Source organism: Falco naumanni, chromosome 6 (genome assembly GCF_017639655.2).
Source record: "Falco naumanni isolate bFalNau1 chromosome 6, bFalNau1.pat, whole genome shotgun sequence".
NCBI classification, from domain to species: domain Eukaryota; kingdom Metazoa; phylum Chordata; class Aves; order Falconiformes; family Falconidae; genus Falco; species Falco naumanni.
Genome location: NC_054059.1, coordinates 25,311,687 through 25,334,475, shown reverse-complemented (window position 1 = coordinate 25,334,475; position 22,789 = coordinate 25,311,687). Strand labels below are relative to the sequence as shown.

General features: G+C 39.2%; 2 protein-coding genes across 4 annotated transcripts in view; one reads left to right on the top strand and one right to left on the bottom strand.

Moving 5' to 3' along the window:
- The window catches only part of TRAPPC12 (trafficking protein particle complex subunit 12), a 61,677-nt gene extending 46,184 nt beyond the window's left edge, over positions 1-15,493 (bottom strand). The window contains exons 1-3 of one of the 3 annotated variants that reach the window (XM_040598775.1): positions 15,409-15,493; positions 13,468-14,681; positions 8,928-9,044 (exon numbers count right to left, since the gene is read on the bottom strand). In XM_040598775.1, coding sequence (XP_040454709.1) covers positions 8,928-9,044; positions 13,468-14,676 — 1,326 coding nt within the window. In that variant the 5' untranslated portion in view covers positions 14,677-14,681; positions 15,409-15,493. Of the gene's footprint in view, positions 1-8,927; positions 9,045-13,467; positions 14,682-14,892; positions 15,035-15,408 lie in introns of those variants that run through there. The other 2 variants (XM_040598777.1, XM_040598776.1) reach the window with 2 other exon arrangements.
- Positions 15,494-15,512: 19 nt separating this feature from the next.
- EIPR1 (EARP complex and GARP complex interacting protein 1) overlaps positions 15,513-22,789 on the top strand; it is an 89,314-nt gene continuing 82,037 nt past the window's right edge. Inside the window, exon 1 of the mRNA XM_040598778.1 lies at positions 15,513-15,641. Within this exon, the coding sequence (XP_040454712.1) occupies positions 15,600-15,641 (42 nt within the window). The 5' untranslated portion in view covers positions 15,513-15,599. The remainder of the gene's footprint in view (positions 15,642-22,789) is intronic.

Here is a 22,789-nt window from a genome sequence, read left to right as displayed (position 1 = left end):
ACATACTAGAATATTCACAATTTTTTTTTCTCCTCAAAAGGGGAAAAAAATTGCCAACCATATTTCAATAATCACATCCAAGTTACTCTACTGATACAAAGTATTTGCTTGTTCCTACCCCCCCGACTTCAGTCTTTCAGATTATAACCCCTAGTGCAGTTCATTTAATAAAAACAGACTGCCCTAACAATGCCCAAAGCAGAGAATTCTTATCAATTAAGAAAAAAGGACAAGAAAAAATGCAATGCATAAAATGATAAATTCAGAATTGTTTCACCTATAAAAAGTAAACATCCGAATTTTCATCTCACAGCTAACTTAAAAATATTCTTAAATTTATTTTTTAGTCACAAAACAAAATAATTCCTAGTTAGACAAGTCAAACTGTCTTGTCACACTGTCATCCCATTAGTGTTTCTGCCTTGTATGTGCTAATGGAACCATTTAAACAGGTAACACTACCAAAAATTTAAAACACAGACTAATGCTTCACAGGTTTTAAGCCATCATACCTTTCCATCATACAGAAAGGTTTTTCAAGAAACATATATTCAGCAGGTTGGTATAAAACAAATACATCTTGTTCCTGAAAGTAATGTTTTTTCAATTGTTTCTTAAAACCATAAAAAAATAATGATAAATGTAACACAAAACTGTCATGCTGTCTGATGAAATGTAAAGGAATACACCATATTTACATTGGTGCTTGCCAGTGAAAAGGTACTGACCTTGAATTGGGATTTTATTAAATTCTCGCCAATGTTTAGAGTTTAGAAAACATGTCAATACAGGCAAACGGTTATACAGAACAACTACTAGGAACAGCTGAAAGGTTTTCATACTCTTTAGCACCCATTTTGCAGCCATACAGTTCAAACTATAGAGATCATCATGCACTAATCACCTCATCTCTCTCCACTGCACTGTCAAATCCCAGACAAAAAATTGAGTTCCACTGGAAATGCAGAAGTTGGCTGACAGCAAGACCACGAAGCAGCACAGCACCTTCTGAGACATCTACACTCTTAAGGAAGTGCAGGTATCGATAATGCATTTGTGTTATCAACTTAGAAAAGCAGAAAGACACGGACGTGAGTTACCTAAAATTTATTGCTCTTCTGCAGGGACAAATTAATTTCTTATTATCCTTAGAAAAGAAATGGACACAGACTCTAAAACCACTCAACTTTTCTTTTCAAATGAGAGTTAGGATCCAAAAGTAATAATGGAACATTTATGACAAACTTAGGTGCTACAATTCTTGAAATTCTATTTCAGGCATAGAAAAAAAATACTTCCTTACAGAACAAGATAGCCAGGAGAAGCAAATCTGACAATCATTGTGAAAGCAGTCTTTTCCGGAAAATGAAACAATATTCATCATGACTTCAAAATCAGAGCTGCCTGCTGGTCATGGAGTGTAATTCTCTGTGGAAGCTTACTAGAAGGCTGCTAGCAGTATAACTTAATTTGAAATTAGCAGGACACATTGATGTCTCTGGCAAATTGTACTAGACTTACAGTTGCCTGAGTTGCCAGTCCACCAGAAATCTTTGTCCTGTTATTTCAAACACCCCTCAAAACCTTGGAAGTCAGTCACTTTCACTTTTCCTGTTGTCTACAGCCACACAGTTCTAACAACCTGGGTCCACTGTTCCTAAAAGCAATAGGGATAAATTCCGTTTGTAAGTCATATGTAGAGGCTCAAAGCAAATATGGATACTACTGCTTCAGATACAGCATCAAAAACCCGGAACAATATTCTCAAAGAATAAAATTATTATTCTATGATGATCAGGGCATGGTCATCCAGCAACAGTTGTGTGAAAAAACTATTTTCTCCTACAGAAAATACTATCAACCAAATATTATTACCAAATTGTTCGCTAACACAGTATCAGCCTAGCAGAAGAGAACTTCCCTCCACACATGACATTAGCAAATCTTCTTTTCACAGAAAGTATGGAACTATTCTTCCTTAAATGAAAGCCACCAGCTCGTATGATTTCTGTGAATCCTACACACTACTGGTACAGATGTTTACCATGTGAAGGGATTTTTCTGGTCTCTAACAACATGAACAAAAAAAACCCAAAACTAAAAAAAACCAAAACATCCCAAAACATTTCAGTACTGACTGCTGTACACACCCCAAAGCTAGGATAAGCAGACTAGACACCCAATAGACAATCCAACTGCATTATTCCTTGCAAAACTTCTCTGTTACCCACAAAATCAAAAGAGGTCCTGGGTGAGGTTTATATACAGATGGGAAAACTGGTAAAACAGGTTTCAAATAAAAAAAAATAATATATTTTTCTTTAAGACAGACAGAACTAGTCCAGTTATTTTTTATCTTTTCATTGAAGTTCTTAAACTGCCTGAGATTTTAATACAAGGACTTTAGGTTTAAATCAAAAAAAGCAGACGGTAGTGCCTGGATTTTGTCAGACTATTACCCTATAGAGGTAGGCACTAAAGGCTTTATGTAGCTTGAGGTGGTAAAACTTGCATGTTATAGAGCCCCACTGCCTTCCCCCTCCTCTTCCATGACAGCTTATCTTGCACACAAACCCAATGTGACTTTTTTGGAACAAAAATAACAGCACATTTATTAACTTACTGCTTCTTTTGATTGCAGCTTTAAGAAATAAAAGATTATGGTGTAAGGTGATGCCCTGGTTTTAGCTAGGATAGAATTAATTTTTTTAGAACCTGGGGGAGTGCTGTGTTTTGGATTTGGTGCCAGAATAATGTTGATAGCCACAACTGAAAACATCACTGTGTTAAGTAACATTTATGTTAAGTCAAGGACTTTTCAGTTTCTTGGGTCCTGTTAGCGAGAAGGTCCACAAGAGAGGGACACAAAAAGCTGGGAGGGAGCATAGCCAGGGCAGCTGACCCAAACTAGTCACAGAGATACTCCCTAACACAGAAAATCATGCCGAGTATATAAACTGGGGGGAGTTGGCCAGGGCCTGCCAATCGCTGCTCAGGGACTGGCTGGGCATTGGTCAGTGGGTGACAAGCAACTGTATTATGCATCACTTGGTTATTTTCCCTCCTTCCCTCTGGATATTATTCTTCTCCCCTTCTCTCTCCTTTTCATTATAATTGTTGTGCCTATTATTATTTTTATTTTATTTCAATTATTGAATTGTTCTTATCTCAACCCTCAAGTTTCACCTTTTCCCCTGATTCTCGCCATCCTGCTGCAGGGGGTAGTGGTATATGAGCGAGCAGTTGCTTGATACTTAGTTGCCAGCTGGGGTTAAACCACAACATGCAATCAACTCTCCCCTCCTCATTTTACTGACTTACGCTCCACTATTTTCAAAATAAGAACCTGACTAAGGCTATCATGATCCCCTTTTAATAAAAGCAATAAAAGGAAACAGCCTAAAAACCACCTGAAATGGAGTCAACAATATGAGTTCTAAATTCTGATAAATTAAAATCTAAAGGTCTAGTAATGCTTCTGGTCCACTTGGTCAAAGTTAAAAGTAACTGTGATATTCTGTACATCCCAGTGCCTTCGATATGCCAGTCTTCTACAAAAAGGGATGAAGAAATGGGATGTAGGAATACTAGGGTAGAAGAGAATTCCAGTTACTAAAACTAGAATGTTTCTAGTTCAAATACAAGAATAGCACTGAAGATGTTATATTTTTTAGATTCAGAAATGAAGAAACCTTCTAATGAAGTAAAATGACCCAATACAAGACAAAGTTGTAGTCTGTCTGGAAAACCATTTTTTACATTTCTTCCTTTTCTAATAAAATGTCATAAGAACTTCAGTTATCAGAGTTTTCACTATATCTGAAACACTCTGGTTTTATTCTATTATGAAGATATTCACTGATTTGGACTGAAAAAAATTACTACTGAATAGCTGAATACCATTTTTTCACATACATCACAGTTCCTTGGAAGTCTTATGCAGGCCAGTTTTGCTTTATTTTTTTAATTACTGTTGAACAAAGATCTCAGACATATGATTGCGTAAGTGTTCATGTTTCTTCTTTGTATACAATGCTGTACATTGTCTTCTTGAATGAAAGCAGTGAAGCTCAGAATATGCAACAAATATGCCTAATACCCAGGTGGAATTCTTCTGTCAAGCAAAAAGAATCACACAGACTGGACATCTACAGAAAAATGTGTTCAATGAAAAGGAAACTCACCTGATACATGAAGACAATTTATAACAGTATTAAGGTATTAAGTCTCTCAGGAAAACAATTTTCACTTGAAGGTAAGTCACTCATATTTTATCCAATAAATTTACGCTTCTTAGTGGAAAAATGCAACCTCTGCCACAAGACCCCAGTTACTGCTTGTGCTACTTGCATCTCTCAGCTCAAATCAGCTACAAAAATGTTAGAAATTGCTTACTGATTTCGAAATAAAGGAATGTCCACCTATATCTTTAAGGATCATTTCTAACTTAAAGTGAATATGTATGCCATACCACTATATCCAAATTTGTTACACTTGAAAATATATGTAAGATCAAGCATTAATCACGTGCAAAAGTAACTGTATATGATTTTTTTTTAAATAGACTCAAAGGGAGCCATTAACTCTACATGTAACACCATTAAAGTGATTAAAATGTCCTCCTCCACTAGCTATGACATTCTTCTCCCCTGTAAATTACATTGGTAGAGCACTTCCACGTCAGTTAAGAAAATGTAGTTAGTAACCCTTTCCTAGTCTAGTAGCTTGAAGAAATGATTGCATACTTAAAGCAAAACTTGCGTATTTATAGTGGCAAGATACAGTAGGTTTTTGGGGGTTTTTTTGGTTGTTTTTTTTTAATTAGGTATGATAACTATCAAAGACTATCTCCCTATGGCTGCAAACACCTCACAACTCAAAACACCACAAAGGTCTCTAGGAAGAAATATTATGCTGTTTGTTCAAATGAGGGTAAACAATCTAAAATATGGAATAACACGAACTAACATAATTGCAGCTTGCACCTTGTATGTATAATGTTTTTGCTGCTATAAAATGAAGTATCGCTGTGAAGACAAGCTTTAGCTTACATTTATTTGCTCTAGAGGTAAATGCATGTTCCTACACCAGATTAATGAAACTTCTCAAACTGAAAACTCATATTTTATTTTCTATTGAAATACATAAACACTTAAGAGTTACACATCTGTAGAGGTTATTTACAAGTTATCACCTCAACGATAAGCACCTAGATTTACAGAGTTACTTTGCTGAACCACTCCAGCACTCCTACAGCTCTTAAAAGCCTCAAAGTTGTAAACTACTTCCAGTGCACCACCTCTGTAGCACTACCCTACCAGTAAAGCATTTCCAACACACTGTTATCCATAGCAGAAATTTAAAATGTGAAAATACAGTTGTTCAATAAACCAACTATCCATCTTTGGGTTACTGGTATAAATCTCACGCAAAACGGAGACCAAATTCATGCTGAACAAACAATTTTGTTAGCTGAGTTCAGTTCCTAGTGAGCAACTATTTGTCTTAAGAATGATATTGCTGCCAGCAGACTCATCAGAAAAGGCCCTTCTTTGCAAGTTCAGCTTACTACCTTCTTGATAACCCTTTTTCTTCCCTGACAACTAATTGTACTTGAGAAAACTTCTGCAGACTGTTTGCACTATGATCCCCCCAAAAGGACTTCAGTCTCCAACACTCTTTGCAACAAGCACTAACTTAATCTTACCAACAGAATTGGGTTTTAACTTGTGTAAGTAAATATTTATTACTGGAACTTTTAGAAGGAAGGTGACAAGTTACTGACTCAAGGATGTACACTGGAATCAACCCAATTTAACATATTATTTTGTGACCCTGCTGAATGGAGCTAGAATATGCATTTGAAGATGTAATCTAGGAATTACTGTCAAAATATAAGGACCATACCACTAAACAAGAATCAGATGATTTACAGTATCAGAATAACAGAAAAGGTAAAACACAATCATTAACATGCAAAGTCATGTAACTTACAATATAACGTGCTGAGTTCTGGACAGTGATAATAAAAAGATGTTAGCTTGAATTGCAGGAGATTCTAAGAGCTCCTAGGATGATTATGAAGATGCCCATAATAAGATGACTAAAGAAGTTATTTTCGCCTTAAAAAACAAAAAAAAAAAAAAAAAGGAAGTGGAAGTGGAAGTGTCACTGCTGTCTACCCATACAAAGTAGCAGAGGAGAGGAAGCAAATACTAAGAAGAGAAAATGACTTAATTTTTTTTCTAATGAAAGATAAAGTTGTTTACAACAATTTAAGTGTTTTGATCTCATGTTGCGTTTTGAGAGAGGGCTGATTAGAATTCCTTTGATTTTCAACCGAAGGAATGAAGTTCTGGAATAGCTTTTGAAAGTAGCAGCAATGTATCTGGATTTGTTAACACAGTCAAATAAGCTAACAGAAGCAACTGTATGATGGAAGAGAGGAGCTCCAGAGTTGCAGATGAAGACATGTGTTATGAAGATTTGGGATACCGATGAGCTATTTAGCATGCTTTCCCCATCCACACAGAATTAAAACAGCCAACGAGAGACAAATGAAGCATTTTCCTCTGGAGCAGACAGGCTTTGCATTTTATTTTTTTCCTTTCCTTCCCATAGTAAGATCAGGTTCACCCAAGATTATCTGAGAATTTTAACCTAACAAATTTCTTCGTAACAGGACTTCACATTCACTTGTGGTTTCATCTGCCACCAGTGCCTTCCTACAGCACGTGACAGTTTGAGATTTTTAGATGGGATCCCAGATCTACACATCTAAATTCAGATGCGATCAGCAACTGTGCCGATTAGATAGATCTCTTTTGACTAAAGAGTTCAGGTATGAGCTCATATGCAAACACCTAAATAACAGCTATCAGTTTGAAGCTGAAGTCTATCCTAATTCTATGCTTGTCTCTTCTGTACTACAGACCCTTTTGAAGTAGACTGTTTTGTTGCTGTCCATTACTGCAAGGGATTGAACTGGATGACTGAAACAATCTCATTAATTCTTATATGTCATGTGTAGTTTACATGGATATCAAACAAACAGCTCACAAAAAAAACACCTTACCCTTATGGAAACTGCATAGCCATATTCCCAACTTTCACCAGTTTTTATCCAGATGTTAATGAAAATATTCCCTGTAAGCGGTCCTTTGCATGAAAAGATATATTTCACTGAATATATTTTGTCAGGAGTTCATTTACAAAAAGACTAAATTTGGTGGTTGCCAACAGAGCACATTATGTGTCATCTTGGCCTACTGTGTATGTAAAAAGCATACATCATTAATTAATATTATATAGTATGGGATTTTAACATTTCCAAGTCTGAAATACATTTTACCTTTAAGACTGTTGCTAATCAGAAACAAAATTTTCTACATTAAGAATTGCAGAAAAAACAGCAATGGCTGCAAGAAAAAAAAAATCACCCCAAAACCCCAAACCAAAACTAATTATCACAAAAAGAAAGAGTTCTCCAAAAAACCTGAGGAATAGTGATATTGCTCAAGAGCAACCCATAGCTAATGACTAGAAACCTTGAAAACTGAAAAACATCCTAACTTCTAGCTGAATGACTGTATTTTTACTTAAACCTCCCCTCTATTAAGAGAAGTTGTAAAAAAATCTGCTACAGGTAGCAAAAAATCTGACAGCTGCAGATTGCTTCCTATCTTCTCTGCTTTGATCGTAAAAGCCTTAACACTGATCTGGAGCTTAAAGACCATACCCAAAGCCAAAACAGTATCAGTGGCAGCACTATGTTTAAGGTACAAGGGTCTGTATCATAGAAGAACATTTTGCATGGACACAGCCACCAGGCCAAAGAGAAAAACATTTTCCATAGGTCAAAATTCCTCTTTTGGAAGAGGGAAAGGAAGTGCAGAAAAAGGCTTTTCCCACTTAGACACCGCTGGAGACAAGATTACTTATTAAGATATCTTTTCCCCTCTAAACTCTCAAGTTAATCAAAACATTGAGACTAAGAAAAACATCTATCTCCAGGATGGAGATCACAATCTTTTTTTTCAGGTCTTGTTTCAAAAATTACTTCTCAATTCCTAAACAGTGCTTGCAGAGACCACATAGAGCTTTCCTAACACAACAAGAAAGTCTCTTCTGGAGCTTTACATGTAATGCAACACAAACGAATGAAAAGATGTTAAGTACTAAACACAGACTGTCCTAACGCTTATAATTCTTCACTGCCTCTCCTCGGTAATTTTTCACCCATTTTTCAAAAAATAAAATAAGCTTAATATATTTTGACGTTTCAACTGATTAATTAAGGCTCAGTCATATAATAGTAATGAACTTCATACAGGAATACAATGTTTGAGAGAACAAGGCAAGATTGAGAAGGCTGCTAGATGCAACTATGTCCATGTCCAAAATATTTACACTAAGGAAGGGATTTTAACTCTGAGAAAATTAAGCTTTCATTTGGAAGTAATTTAGTTTAATTATCCTGTACTAAAATAAAAAAGCAGTTGATACGACATCATCAGCTTTGCTTACCATTTACAAATGGTATGTCTTAACTTTTGTAAAATACCGAGGTGAAAACATGAGAAATATACATGCAGATAAAAAAAAGCAATTAAAATGTTTTGCCACCATTTACATTACCTAAAGGTTAGCAGCTGATAAAATTCACAGTAAAATTACCTTTTTTCTAAGTTTTGCACATTAAAAAAGGTATGTTTACTACATCATCTAAAACAGAATAGCTAAATCCCAGTGTCATTCCCACTAAAAACTACTACATTTTGGCTAGTACTTTCGCAGTATCATGAATAGACTGATACGTAGATTTTATTTTACTTTTTTTGAGTTTCTCCTCACAGTCAATAGCTCCCAAATATCTTGAGGGAAGCATGGTACTTAATATATATTCAATTATGAAGATTGTTACTTACAATTAGCTGTTTCAAGCCTACAAATGACTGTTCTACAGAGTTGGCATTTAAAACTTGTCTCTTCACTGCAGCTTGCTCCCCCAAGAAACGAAGCATTAAGTCTTTCACTGCATCTCCCTTGGTGTTCATGGAACAAAAAAAAAGAAACATAACAAGACACTTTTAAACATTACTTTAGCAAAATAAATGTTGAATTAAAGCTGAGCAACACAGTTGTTTTCCCTTGAGAAATGTTTATTTTCCAGTACTTTTTGAGTGAAATGAATATAAATGCATATATATTCACAGCATTTTAATGAAAACTTCTAGATTTACTCTACGTTATTTGCTATATTCTTTTTTTCCCCAATATTTAGGTTTCAGTTACCATAGAAACATTCAGGCTTATTTGCTTCTCATTTTATTATTCTTCAAAGATCTTACAAAATACTTTTCAAAAGATCTTACAAAACATAGTAAGTTTTACATGTTTTCATAATGAAAGGATATATTATCCAAATATATGGATAATAATATTGAAACTAATCAAACATAAACATGCACATGATCAGACAGCCTTAAGTATCCACAGAAAATGAACTTTGAAGTATTCTTAATTTCAAAATAATTAACTGCAGGAATCAGTCAGGGAAAGCGAGTTACCTGAGCTCAGTAATTTGAAAACTTGAAACTAGTGGAGACATACAGATTTCTGAAGTTAAGACAGCATTAATTCCATATTTTACAACATGGAGCACCTAAAAGGAAGTGTGTCCGAATTAGGTTCTATTTCCAGCTCTGCTGTCAATAAACTGAATAATTCTGTATATTGCACACTCTGTGCCTCTTATCTTTGTTCAACTACCAGTTTCTGTGCCTTCCTGTCTGGTGGCCGATATGCTTGTGGTTCTGTGTATTGGAGATTTTCAACAGGTAATAAGAAATTCAACCTTAACATCAAGCAGCCACTGAAAAACTGTGGACCACACACCGACAGATATTGAAAATGGCGTTAACTACTGTTTGGACGCTCTTCAAGTACCAAGTCTGCCAAAGAGTGTAGGACAGGGTGCAGGGGAGCAGGGCCTAGTCTTGCTGGGACTGTACAAATTGCTATACACAAGAGAATTCCCTATGGTGTCACAAGTCACCACATGCCAGGAGCAAGTAACAAATTACTTCTGTAAGATTTTTGCCAATCTTACATTTTTATGCATTTTTAAAACAATATACTTATATTTTTGTTTTTAAACAGAAAGCAATTTATAGCCCACATTTAGCCAGAGTAAAGATCTATCTGTTTCACCATCCTTTTGGGGAATAGCAAATGTCTATGGAAACAGTGTAAGAAAGGTCTTTGCCAGCTTAAAACAGCCAGAACTTCATGGTGCACTTGTGCCAGGGGACATACTTGCCTACAGTTTTTAAACACCCACCAATAGACACACCTCCCATGACATTTGTCTTGCTCAATTTTCAGTCTGTTTTCCTAAACAAAAGTACATCTGAGGGCAATGAATTATACAATTTAAAAACAGTTACATGGGCTGCAGAACAGTAACTCATTTTATGCTTGTTACTCAACAGTTCTTTTGTCTTAAAAACCAGCAAGTCATAATCCTCTATTTAATTCTTTTATGAATTTTAGATCATTATTGCTCTTATAAACCAAAAGGTCTGCTTCCTTTCAGCTACCACTCACAACAGAGAACCTGTGCACTCCTCACATCCCTCCTCTGCAACTCGCTTTAATTCCATTTTATTGTTTCAGATCTGTAGTAACTAGAACAGCATGCAATATTTAAGATGCTAAAGCAGAAAGTGACTATGCAAAAATATAAGCATAAAAAGGAATACTTGCAAAAATCCCTTTAAAGGAACATGAAAACACTCACTTAAAGAACTGTGTTAGGAAGCTGTTAGCACAGAGAGCAAGAAGCAAGGCACATAGCCTTTTGCCTAAAAAAAAGGTGAACTGCATAAAATACAATAAAGCTTAGCTATGATAAAGATAATTGCCATTAATGTTTGCACTTTCCCCATGGACAGTGATGGGAAACAGGTCTGTGTTTTCTGTCTAGTTTCTTGAGGAATGAGAATGCAACTACTGTTTCACTACATGGAATGTTTTTACCTCTAATGTGTCACTAATCCTATAAATAAAAAAGATTTCCATCTTTTGGACAGAAGTTTGAAGGATTAAGAAAAGACAGTATATGCAAATGACATAAATACAAAATAATTTTTAATCCCTCCCTACAGTACTCTGGAGGAAGAAAACTGGAAATTAATGTAATGAAACAAAGGACATAATGACAGCAGATAATGGAAGGAGCACAAAAAGCAGTACTCCAACCTGTTCCCACACTCAGAGAGCACAGGTACAGGCAATCAATACCACACACAATCAAGATAAGTTTAAAAAAATGTTTCTTGAATGATCAGCAAAAAGTAGCCCACACCTGAAATTGAGAACATTTAGTAATTTTCTTGGTATGATTTATCCACTTAACTTTTAAGACAATGCACCTGCAGTAAGAAACACTTCCCAAGTGAGGAGGGGAAAAAAAAAACAGAGTACCAGCTCTTCAATATACGTCATACAAAATTTCAGTCGTTCCTGAAGCACACTCACAGCTCATTTCAAATGCTATTTTCAACTAACAACTTTGTCAACTGCATGCAGCCTGGTTTAACATCCTGCATTAAGATTTAGCATTAGCAAACTATTCACACCAAAGCTTTAAAGCCCATTGTTGGAAGCTGATTTAACATTGAAAACATGCCTCCCACAATGTTTCCGTTGACATTTAGAGTACTCTACAATTATAGTTTCAGTTAAATACACAATTTGCAGTATTAGAAACCTACAGAACAATGATACCCAACTAAGGGATGTCAGGAGAGTCAAGGCCCACACTCAGGCCACTGAAAAGCAGTAACTGTAGGCGAGGACAGCTGAATAAACATAAAGCACTTCAAAACTTCTCCCTGCTGACATGTCAATATGACTGCTTATAAACTATGATCAATGAAGAAAGCAGCAGGAATGCCCTTTAATTCCATTGATGATTTTACATCAGGTCTGACCATACAAATACATCACACATACATTGCCATAACGTCTTCTTTTCACTTACTGTACCAATTGGTAGATCTGCATATATGCATGTGCCCAATTTCAGGGAATCATCAGCACAAAGAAGCCTTTAATCCTTGACTGGACTAGGGAAGGTGAAAGAGAACTACTGTAAAAAAAAAAAAAAAAAAAAAAAAAAAAAAAAGAGGCCCTCATCCTTGGGGCCTGGAGAAGGAAGGGATCATTCCTTCTGTCCATCTCATTAGCTGTCAGAAGAGAAATACTAGACACTCTTGAACTACTCATCAGGGTCTAAGGGACTTTTTTAGGGAGGTGGGAAGGAGTATTTTCCTACTACAGTGGTTTTTTTCATGCTAATTACTGGGCTGTGATGACAAATAAATATTTTAAGATAAAGTTAACCCAAGAAGTAGTAGCAGCACAGCATATGTCTAAAACTGGTACAACTTTTTGTTTGTGACAGAAATCCAAGATTTGTCAGATAGTTCAGCTACAAATTAAGAACTCATTCCCTCCAGAAACTTTTCTGATAGTTCCTGCAAATTCAGAAGTTACTGCAGCCTGCCCTCTGCTTGTATTTAACTACTGACTGATAATCTTTGTTATGCTACAACTAAGGACTGAAGTATCCAAACCCTCAACACCACCTCTCTAGACAGCAATTCTATTATCCAGAGACATAGATATGAAAGAGTAGGATTAGCCTATTTCAAGAAAAATATTCCATTAAGACAGTTAGCCTTTGGCTGAGCAGTCAGGATAAAATTGCTTCATGAGAAATACTGAACAGATCCAAGTGAAATTTCTCAGATTGTGAAAAAACACTTTATGCCTTCTCACCAATTGGGAACCAACAAAAGAGAAAGAAATTACTTTCCACCACCGTGTTTTTTCCTTCATGATCTCATCTAGAGTTCTCCCTTTAATTGTGGGGTTATCCCTTCCCAGGGGCTTACTCTAGCACTCAATCTTTCTTACAGGTTATACCTTTCTACTGCTTAGGGAAAATACAAATGATGCGATTTCGGTCAGTATTAACATCACTGAGAACACTGAACACCACTGAAAAATATTATCTCCCACTTTGTTGCAAGAGCGAATTCCCCAACCAAACTTTGCAGTACAGCATACTGATTTGTATATACTCCAAATACGAGCATTATCTACTAACTAGGAGGACCAGAAACAAACTACTTAAAACCACAGTTTTGGATTCTATGGAAACTGTTAGCACTATTTTCATCATACCCAACAAATTTCACTATGAATAGATCAGAACCCATTTTAGCCCCTTCACGTACGTGTAGGCAGTGACATTAAGTTTTCTAGTAAGGACTGAAGTAATATGCACAAGGTGACCATCAGCAACAATATGAAGCACTAGGATATACAGATTATCAGACAGCTCTTTCACAGCATTTCTAAAATACAAGCATACCCTAAGATACAATAGACTCTTACCTGGATATTATCAAATTTTAATCCAGGCATGGTGAGATTCTCTTTATCTATAAACACAGTGCTGTATTGTTGCGTGGCAACTGATACAAGAACATTTCTAGTTTCCTCACTAGGTAGCCAAGCATCGTTTCTTCTGTCTAGTTCACTCATATTTAAGGCTGTGGCAAATGGATCGTCACTACCAGCAAAGACAGCCTGGATTTGTGAGAACGGCTTGGGAGATTGAGCTATTTCTAGGGACGATGAAGGACCTGCTTCAGGTCTCCCATTTTGCACAGAGAAAGTAGGGTTAGGTGAAGAACAAGAACTGTCTCCACCATTAGAAAGGGATGACATTTGTTCTGGAACTGAAGAGCTTGCATTGGGATTACTAACAGAAATAAAACTGGACGTGGTAAATGAATCAAAAAAATCAGAAGCTAAAGTATTAGTGCTAACGGTATCACCAAAGAACTTGCTTAGACTAGGACTTGGCTGAACCACCTGTGGATTAGACTTCACTGGAGTCTCAATTATACTACTAAAACTGGGAGATTTTACCATCTGAGGCTCAAAACCATCTGGTAGGAACAACTGTGGCTGGGTATTAACATTGTTTGCTTGGCTGAAGATGGTACACACGGGAATAGGCTCAACCTCAGAAGATGGTTTGCTAGTATAAGGCGATGATATCTGGTCCTCAGGTTTGTTTTCATCAATATTACTTGGTTTTGTTTCAACAGGAACATTGTCTCCCAACTTTGGTTCTTCCTTCACTGCTTCCTGAATTGATTCTTCCTTTAAAGATGCCTGATCATCCGTTCCAATCTCAGAAATGTCTTTGGGCGTTTCTTCATGCTCGGTTTCACTCTCATTACTTAAAAATTCTTCTTTATCCACTTCTGCTTGTGTTTTTTGACTATCTTTAGCTTCCATTTGTTCTACGATCTCCTGGAGACAACCAAGTTCACCTGTGTCATCTTCACTGTTGTTTGGAGAATCTGAAATAATGACGCTCTCCATCATTTGTTCATTAAGTTTATCTACAAAATTATTAGAGTCTTCTGATACAGTTTCATTCCCTTCAGACTCAAATTCATCTCCACCAAGATCAATGGTTTCCTCATGAAAGAGAATTTCTTCCTGAGTTTTCTGTTGAACTAGGTCTCTGCTGTCATTTTCATCTGAGGCGCTCTTCACATCCTTAGCATTACTTTCACTATTTGCCATGGTACCTGAAGAGGGAAAAATCCCCAACAAAACGAGTATTAGTTTTATTGCTTGGGTATTGTTCAGGTGCCACCCTGAAACTCCCAAGTGCCAAACAAATACTTAAATCCCTGCTTTTAAAATTTAGTAACATAAACTAAGATAAAACTATTTGACATCTTTCATTTAACGTTTACCCACAACATAAATTAATTCTGAAAGAGGTTTACTCTTTACCCTTTTTGCAAGTCGCACATGTATTTGGATTGAAAAGTAAATGCCTCCCACTAAACACAGAAAAAACAGAACACAGAAAAAACGAGCTTTTCTGCTCGTAACGACTAACTTGGTCCCTATTTAAAACAAGGAAGGGCGGAGTTCACGGCTGTCACTAGGGCAGGCAGCTGAACCAGCTGGCCGCGCCGGAGATGCGCCCGGCGGCGCAGGGTGCGGACCGGCCGCGCTGCTCCCATGGCCCCGCGGGTCCCGCCACTGCCCGCCCCGCGGTCCGGGCCTGCCTCCAGCGCCGCCGCGGGCCCCCCCAGCCCTGCCCGCCCCGCGGCCCGGCCGGCCCTGCGGCGGGGGTGGGCGCGGCCTCCCCCAACCGCCTCCGCCAGCACCGCCCCAGGGGGCGCCGCCGCCCTCCCTCAGGGCCGGAGTCCCAAGGCCGCCTCAATACCCATACGCCTGGGCGCCCCTCTGCCAGCTCAAGGGCCGCACAGGCCGCTCCCGCCCCCCCTGCCCTGCCCTCACCTCGGCGCCGCGGCGGCGACACCCCGGCTCCGCCACCCCGCAGGGCGCCGCTCCCCACCGCGCCTGCGCCGCGGGCCGGGCGGGCGGGAGTGCGCGTGCGCGAAGGCACCTCCCGGAAGCGGCGAGCGACGGGGAGCGCCGAGGGCCAGAAAGCCGGCGGGCAGCGGGGTGTGCCGTGCTGCGAGACCACGATGGAGGACGATGCGCCGGTGATTTATGGGCTGGAGTTCCAGGTGGGTGCGGGGTGAGACTCACGGAGGGCTGGCGGTTGTCGGCCGTATCTCCGGGAAGGCGGTTGCTGCGAGGCTGGGTGTGTGGTGAGGTGCGGGGCTGCTGGGGCGGGCTGTGGAGCCCTCTCAGGGGAGACGGGCGTCCCCTCGCCCCCTGGGCCCGTGCTGGTGACACCGCTGGATTTTCGTGGTTCTTGGCACTTGCCTGTCGCGTTGGGGATTTTAAAGGTAGCTGAGCGGGGAGCGGGAGTTGGTCCCTGCGCTGAAACTTGCAGTTTCCAGGGCAGGTGCGTCGGTGTGGGGGCAGGGGCTGGGGCAGGGGCTGTTTTCCTCATGGTTGTGTGCAGCCTGGTTGGAGAGAGCCCCTGCTCCGGCCCCGGCCCTGGCCCGCCTCTGCAGAAGCCTTTGGCTCTGGGGTGATGGGAAAATACCGGTAGTCTCCAAGAGATTCTAGAGGGTGTTTTTTTCTTTCCAAAAATTAGGAACACACACCACCCATCCATCCCCAAAACAGCTTTTGTAGGGCAAGAAGATGAAACTGTTTTCAGTGAATTGCAAATTTTAGTTGGTAGAGCTTACCCCATTGTAAAGCTACTTGATGTTTGTGGGATCTCTTGCTGAGGGTTCCATGTCTGTGCATTTGTCGCATGGGACAAATCTGTCCGTTACATTTGTGTTTATGGCTATGAGGAAATGGGGCTGTCTAACTTAGCTTAAGCTTCATACAAGAACACAGGTCTCGCATTTAATAAAGTTTCTACAGGTTCTGGGACAATAAAGAGCTTGGTAGTTGGATGGGTGAGAGGGACCCTAATTCATGGTTCTTTCCCCCAACAAGGTTTTTACTCAGCAGTTACGTGTTCTCTTTGGCAACAGCTGGCTTGTCGTTGTTGCCATTATAGCAGTAATAGGAGGCGCTGTGTTTCTTCTGCAGCTCAGAGAGCAATGTGTTCATTCAGTAGGTGTAGTAAAATAAATATGTACACATGCACATTTATAAAAATGCTTGTACAAAGTAAAATACGAAGCTTCTTTGTAACAGGTTTGGGTGTCCTCATTACTGACTTGTGTACTCTTGAATATACCAATAGGTCTCCTTAGCAAATATTTGGTTTTCTTCTTGTGTAGGAGCTAGTGTGTAATAGTCACCTGTACCAAATGTTGAACCTACGAAGTCTGATAATATGCTGTCATTTCGTGATTGGCTAGAGGCGGCTGTAACTCACACTTCAAAATTAACAAAACTTAAACTTACACTTAAATCTCTTATGCAGAATAGAATATTTATCCTGTAATTAATAAGATTCATGGCTTCTTTCTAGTAGGTCATAGATAATAAGTGTTCTTGAAATTTTGGAAGGCTAGCCAGTGTGTTGTCTGGGGCCTACATGGACCTGTACCCCCCATCGCCCCAAATCATACAACTCCTACTTATCTCTTCTGCCAAGTATGGAACAGGGCTGTCTGGTGGGAGGGTAAAGCAAAAGGACTAAGAAAGCGGCTGTAATAAAAGGAAATTTCAATTAATGCAGATCATTTAAGGAGAAGGTGAGGAAAGAAAAGGTGATTTATGGCTAAGTTGGAAAAGGAATTTAGAAATGAAGGTACTATTTTTGATCTCTGTTAACTGCCAGTGTGGCTTTAAAATAAATTGCATTTCTATGCTTTCTGAAAAAGGCTGCGATCGAGAGACTTTAACTTAAAAGTGGCTTGGTTTTTCCAACTTGCATCTCTAGGTCTAGTAAGACAGAATATTATTCTTTGTAAGCCTGGTTTCTTCTGTGTTTCTAGACAATAATAGCTAGCTGCATCATTACTGCATCATCCAGTGTGTCAGAAGCACTGTGACTGAAAGCATCTCTTTACACTCATTTTTCAGCTCTGTTTGAAGAATTTTGTTGTTGTTTCTTATGTTTGGGTTTTTATTTGTTTTATTGTTTCTGATATTTACTTCAGCTCTATGAAAGCCTATTGAAAACTGAGATTTGCAATTATAAAATATTTAAAAAGAGGGAGGGATGTTAGTAGTCTTGTTACAGATTAAAATTGTATGTCACAAAACCATGGCATCTAGAAGCTACATGAGGGATTGTAGGCTAAGAAGCTACGTGTGCCTCCAGCAGTCAATAAGGATCTGTCTTTGGCCGTTGCCAAAGAAAATGTAGCAGTGCAAATATGCCTTTTGTCAGATCCAGTGTGGCCAGGTTTATAATAACATGAAGCTGTTTTCTCCTAGGCTGCTGCCCACCAACTAATGTGAAATTATTTCTGCAGGTTTTCCGTTAATTTTTATGCCCAAAATGTGTTTTGATATATTGGCATAAGTAAAATAACTTAGAATAACGAACAAATATAAATATCTCTTCTTTTAATCCAGCTTTCATCAAAAAAAGGCTTAATGGAACAGGAAATTCTTATGTAGGAAAACCACATCACTTGCAGTTTTGACATATGAGAATGGAAATCCTGAGCCCTTACACAACTCAGTATAATTACTTAGCATGTGCAACTACTGTTCAAAAACTTACCAAGTAACAGTGAGAAGCAGTTTGGGTTTTGTTGTGGTTTTTGGGTTTTTTTTCATGGTGGAAGGTGAAGCTAAAGCAAAACAAGATTAAAACTAGGGATTAATTCAGTTTTCTGCATGATTACTTAAACTTTTGACTTGGTTAGTTCCCACTGTTTTACTGGACGGCGGCAATTATATTTTTTTGTGCTGTTTATAACATCCGCAATACCCCAAAAATGTTTCCTGGAGTGGGTTTTTATCTCTTCAGCATGTCTGTGAGCTATAGGAACTTTGTACAGATATGTAACATCTCTGTGAATTTTAGAGGGTGTTATTCTTTCTGTGACCTTTTTTTTTTAAAAAAAAAAACACCAAAACCAAAAAAACAAACACCCTGATATGCCACCATGGTTGCTCTGATCATCCAACTGAAGTGAAAAAGAGAAAATTAGAGTCAGTGGTGAGTGAAAAATGTGAGATGCTGCTTGAAGTGAGGCCTGAGTGATGTGACTGCAGCTCATGATGATGAATACAGGGCAGCAGCAGTAGCTGCAGAACACTTAAGTACTGAAAGGTTGTTCTTCTGAAATGAACCTTGGTAGACTTTACCAGTACCCTGAATTATGAGAATGTGCTAAATAGGGTCCTAGGGATGTCGATAAGTGCTTCTTGTCCATAGGTTGACCTATGTTTACTATATAACCTGGAGTACCCAGTATGTTTACCCTGTGTTGAATAGGCTTTCATTTTCAGGGATTCAAGATTTTCCTCGTCCTATTCTTTGAGTATTTAAGCAGTGATGTTTTGAGTAGGTCTGTAAGCACTACTGAATGTCTCAAAATACTATATTTGTCTTAGTTTAACAATGAGTGGATGATGCTTATACCCCTGGAAACTTGCTGTGTGAAGGGGTGCTTTCCAGAAGAGACATTTTGGCTCAGTTGCAATGCCAGCTGTGGTTCTTGTGGGGATAGCCTACATCTTGCTTGTTTAAAAGTGTGCAGAAGCTAGACAGCGTCATGGGGGGTGGGAGTAAGAACGTTACTTGTGCCAGAGAGTGATAGTTATGGAGCATGTATTTGGCACATTTAATGGGTTTTGGGGATACCACAATACTGAGATGAATTTCATTATGCCAGATACTCCTGCTGGATGTTACATGTCAAAAGTACACAGACTTGCAAGAGAGAAGCTTAATGAGCAGCAGGGAAGGACAGCAGAAAGCCTGCTGGCTGACCACAGAGCTGTACTACACAAGGGCAACTGCAGCTGCACCCTGAGGCGGGGGCTGGCTGAAGCAGGCTTAAAAAAAACGTACACTAATGCTTTGTCAGAGTTTGTGTACTGTGTTATGGCCCTGTCATGCTTCTTGAATAAGAAATACTTGGCCCATATTGTATAGTCAGTTAGTGGTTAACAGGTCTTGTGAATTTCAACAGAGACTATTGACTTGTAGGACTTGCCTGTTAGTTAGAGTAAGGTGAAACTTAATTTCCCTAGAGTCAAATGTGACTTCTTATCTTAAAGCAGTGCAGTATACCAACTGAAATAAGTTGGTTACAGGTCTCATACAATGTGTGTATACGTGTAATATTAGTATGTATTGAGAATAGCTCAGTTGTCCTACCTTTGATGGAGTAGAAAGCAGCCGTAGATTTATTAGAAGGAGGAGACAAAGGGGACTTTTTAGGGTGTGTGTCACTTGCACAGTACCCAGGGAAACCTCTGCTGCCTCTGTCTTAGCTGAGTTCCCAGTATGGGAGTAGAGCAGGTGTGGAGCATGTGGCTCCTGTTGGGCAGTGGTGTTCTCTTCGCTAGGAGAGCTTTTGTGGTCTTCTGTAGGACAAGAGAGAATGGCTTAAACAGAATTTATCAAAATTCCTATCTACAGCTTCAGATCACCCAAAGAGTGGTTGTGAATGGAATAACATCCAGCTGGTGTCTGGTCACAAGTGGTGTTCCACATGGGTCAGTATTGGGGCCAGTGCTCTTTAAAATTTTAATTTATCTGGATGAGGGGATCAAGTGCACCCCTCAGTAAGTTTGCAGAGGGCACTAAGTTGGGGGGGGAGTGTTGATCTGCTTGATGGCAGGAAGGCTCTGCAGAGGGGTCTGGACAGGATGGACTGATGAGCCGAGGCCAGTTGTACGAGGTTCAACAAGGAGAAGTGTCGGGTCCTGCAGTCAGCAACCCCAGGCAATGCTACAGGCTTGGGGAAGAGTGGCTGGAAAGCTGCCAGGTGGGAAAGGACCTGGGGGTGCTGGTTGATGGCCGGCTGAACATGAGCCGGCAGTGTGCCCAGGTGGCCAAGAAGGCCAACAGCATCCTGGCTTGAATGAGAAATAGTGTGGTCAGCATACCTAGATGATTTTACGTCTTTGGAGGATTTCTTTTGAAAATCGAATCAGTTCAAGAAGCTGCATGATAGTGTCTTAGTGAAATTCCCAGTTTTTGTCTCTGTCCTCTTTTTTTTCTAAGATTGCTTGCCTCATGAGTGCCAATCCTATATATTTTAATCCAAGCAGAGTGTCTATTCTCTCAATTATTTTCCTGTCTGACTCTCTTCAGGACCCTTCTTGAGGGCAGCGTTGTAGTTGGGAGGACTTCTTAGGGAACTTGAATCTAACATACTGTTTGGTTTAAAGTTTTCCTAGGGGAACAAAAGTAGGTAATTGACAAAACTCTCCTAACTAATCCCCCAAAGATTTTCACAATGCATGAAGTGGATCAGGTGGAAACTATTTCTTTTAGGACCCTCAAATGCAATTAGCAGGATCTTGGTAATGTTAGGTGCAGTGCAGACTCATGACAGTATGAAGATACAGTTATGTGAACTTGAAGGAACTATTAAAGATGATTGTTACCATTATGATTCATGATAAATGAATGGGATCTTTAAGGATAATTGTGCTACACAAGGTTTTGTGTGAGGGTTGTTTCTGTTGCTGTGAGGGCTTACGGAATTTGTCAGCCTTTGAAATAGGGTCAGTGCACTGAACACATGAGTGGTGGGAATTCTTGTGCTGTGCAAGACTTGAAAACAGCTGTCTGAGAGCACTGAAGGTCACCTGAGCATGTGCGCTGCCAGCCTTTCCACTGATAGAGCCACTGCGTCTTACTACAGTCAGTGACATAGGGTCTCCTACTGTGGTGAGAGAAACAAGGCTGTCCTACGTAAGTAATTATCAAAGTATACCTACTTGAAATTATGCCAGAAGGCAAAAATAATATTCATGACATTAGCAGACAGGGGCTTCTCTGGGGGGACAGGGAACTTTTATTTTTTCTCTAGAATGAGGCACTGGCAAAGCCAGCCCTTTCTTTCTGCCCCCACACCACCCTCAAAGTAGCAGTATGTTATTTCTGGGTTTCGGCAGAAGCAGATGGTCAAATAAGTCAGATTTGGGGACCATGAGCAGAATACTGTGTCCTTTACGTTTTGTATGGCAAGTTTACTGCTGGTTAGTACAGACTGATTGCATGAATTTTAAATGATGTATGGGTTGCTGAAATTCTTTTGATTATATTAAATGTAGTACAAATATTCAGATGTTTGTGTCAGTGCATGTTTTCCCATTTGCTGATGCCAAAGCAGTACAATGCATCAGCAAGACAAAATATGTTTTGAAGAAGTAATGATCCTTTTTCCTTTGCCTATTAATGCCCTAAATGGCAACAGTCTAAAAAAGTAATTTTGTACATTTCGCTGGTATTTCAAAAGAATTCAATAAAGGAAAGTTTCAGGAGAACTTATGAACAAAGGGTAGAGATTCAGTGCATCACAGTTCCATGATGCACTTGCTTTAAACCAACCTTCTTTATCTTATTGAGGTTTGTCATCATGTTCCGCTGGATTGTCTCTTGCTATTGTCAAGGGCCTTTCTCTCTGCAGGCTCTGTTCTATTTATTTCTCTCAGAGGTTTCATTATTCTGCAGGTGGTCTAAATTGTCAGGGGAAGGTTGAAGGTGATTTTTGCCCAACATCACACTGAGCTTGGTGTAGGCGTGGACATGACGTCTTCCCTGCATTCTGGCACAGTGATTGCTGTTTCTTCTGCTTTATGCTGCTGTTTGTCATGGTTATATTCTGGGGTTTTGCATGCCCTTTGCATTGCATAAAAAATGGCTATTTTTACAGTGGATTTATAGTTAAGGCTTTGTTGTCACATTCTATAAAACTACCTACTTTTGAACCAAAAAAACAGAGACAAAACTCCCTAATACCTGGTTTGGACTGTTAGAAAGCAGACATAGTTTGTTTTTGGCGCCAGATGCAGAGGGGATAAGTTCTGCCCAACGTGCATACCAACTTTGTTCACTGTTTATATGGCCAATCTATACATATTTATGACTACAAAAACTACAAGTGTATTCATTACTGTTCCAAGAACTATTTATCATAAATAACTCTTACTACACATGTGTGGCCGAACAGGTTGGGGATCCTCTGGTGGTAGTTTGGGGCATCTTCATCCTTTCTTCATCACCTTTGTCATCTTTCTCTTCTTCTCATCCTTTTCATGACCTTCTCTTCCTCTGTCCCTGTTTCAGCACTTTTGGCTTATGTCTCTGTTTTGGACCAGTTCTTATTTTATTAGTAGCTAAACTATACAATACAGTGTTCTACTAGTAACTAAACTA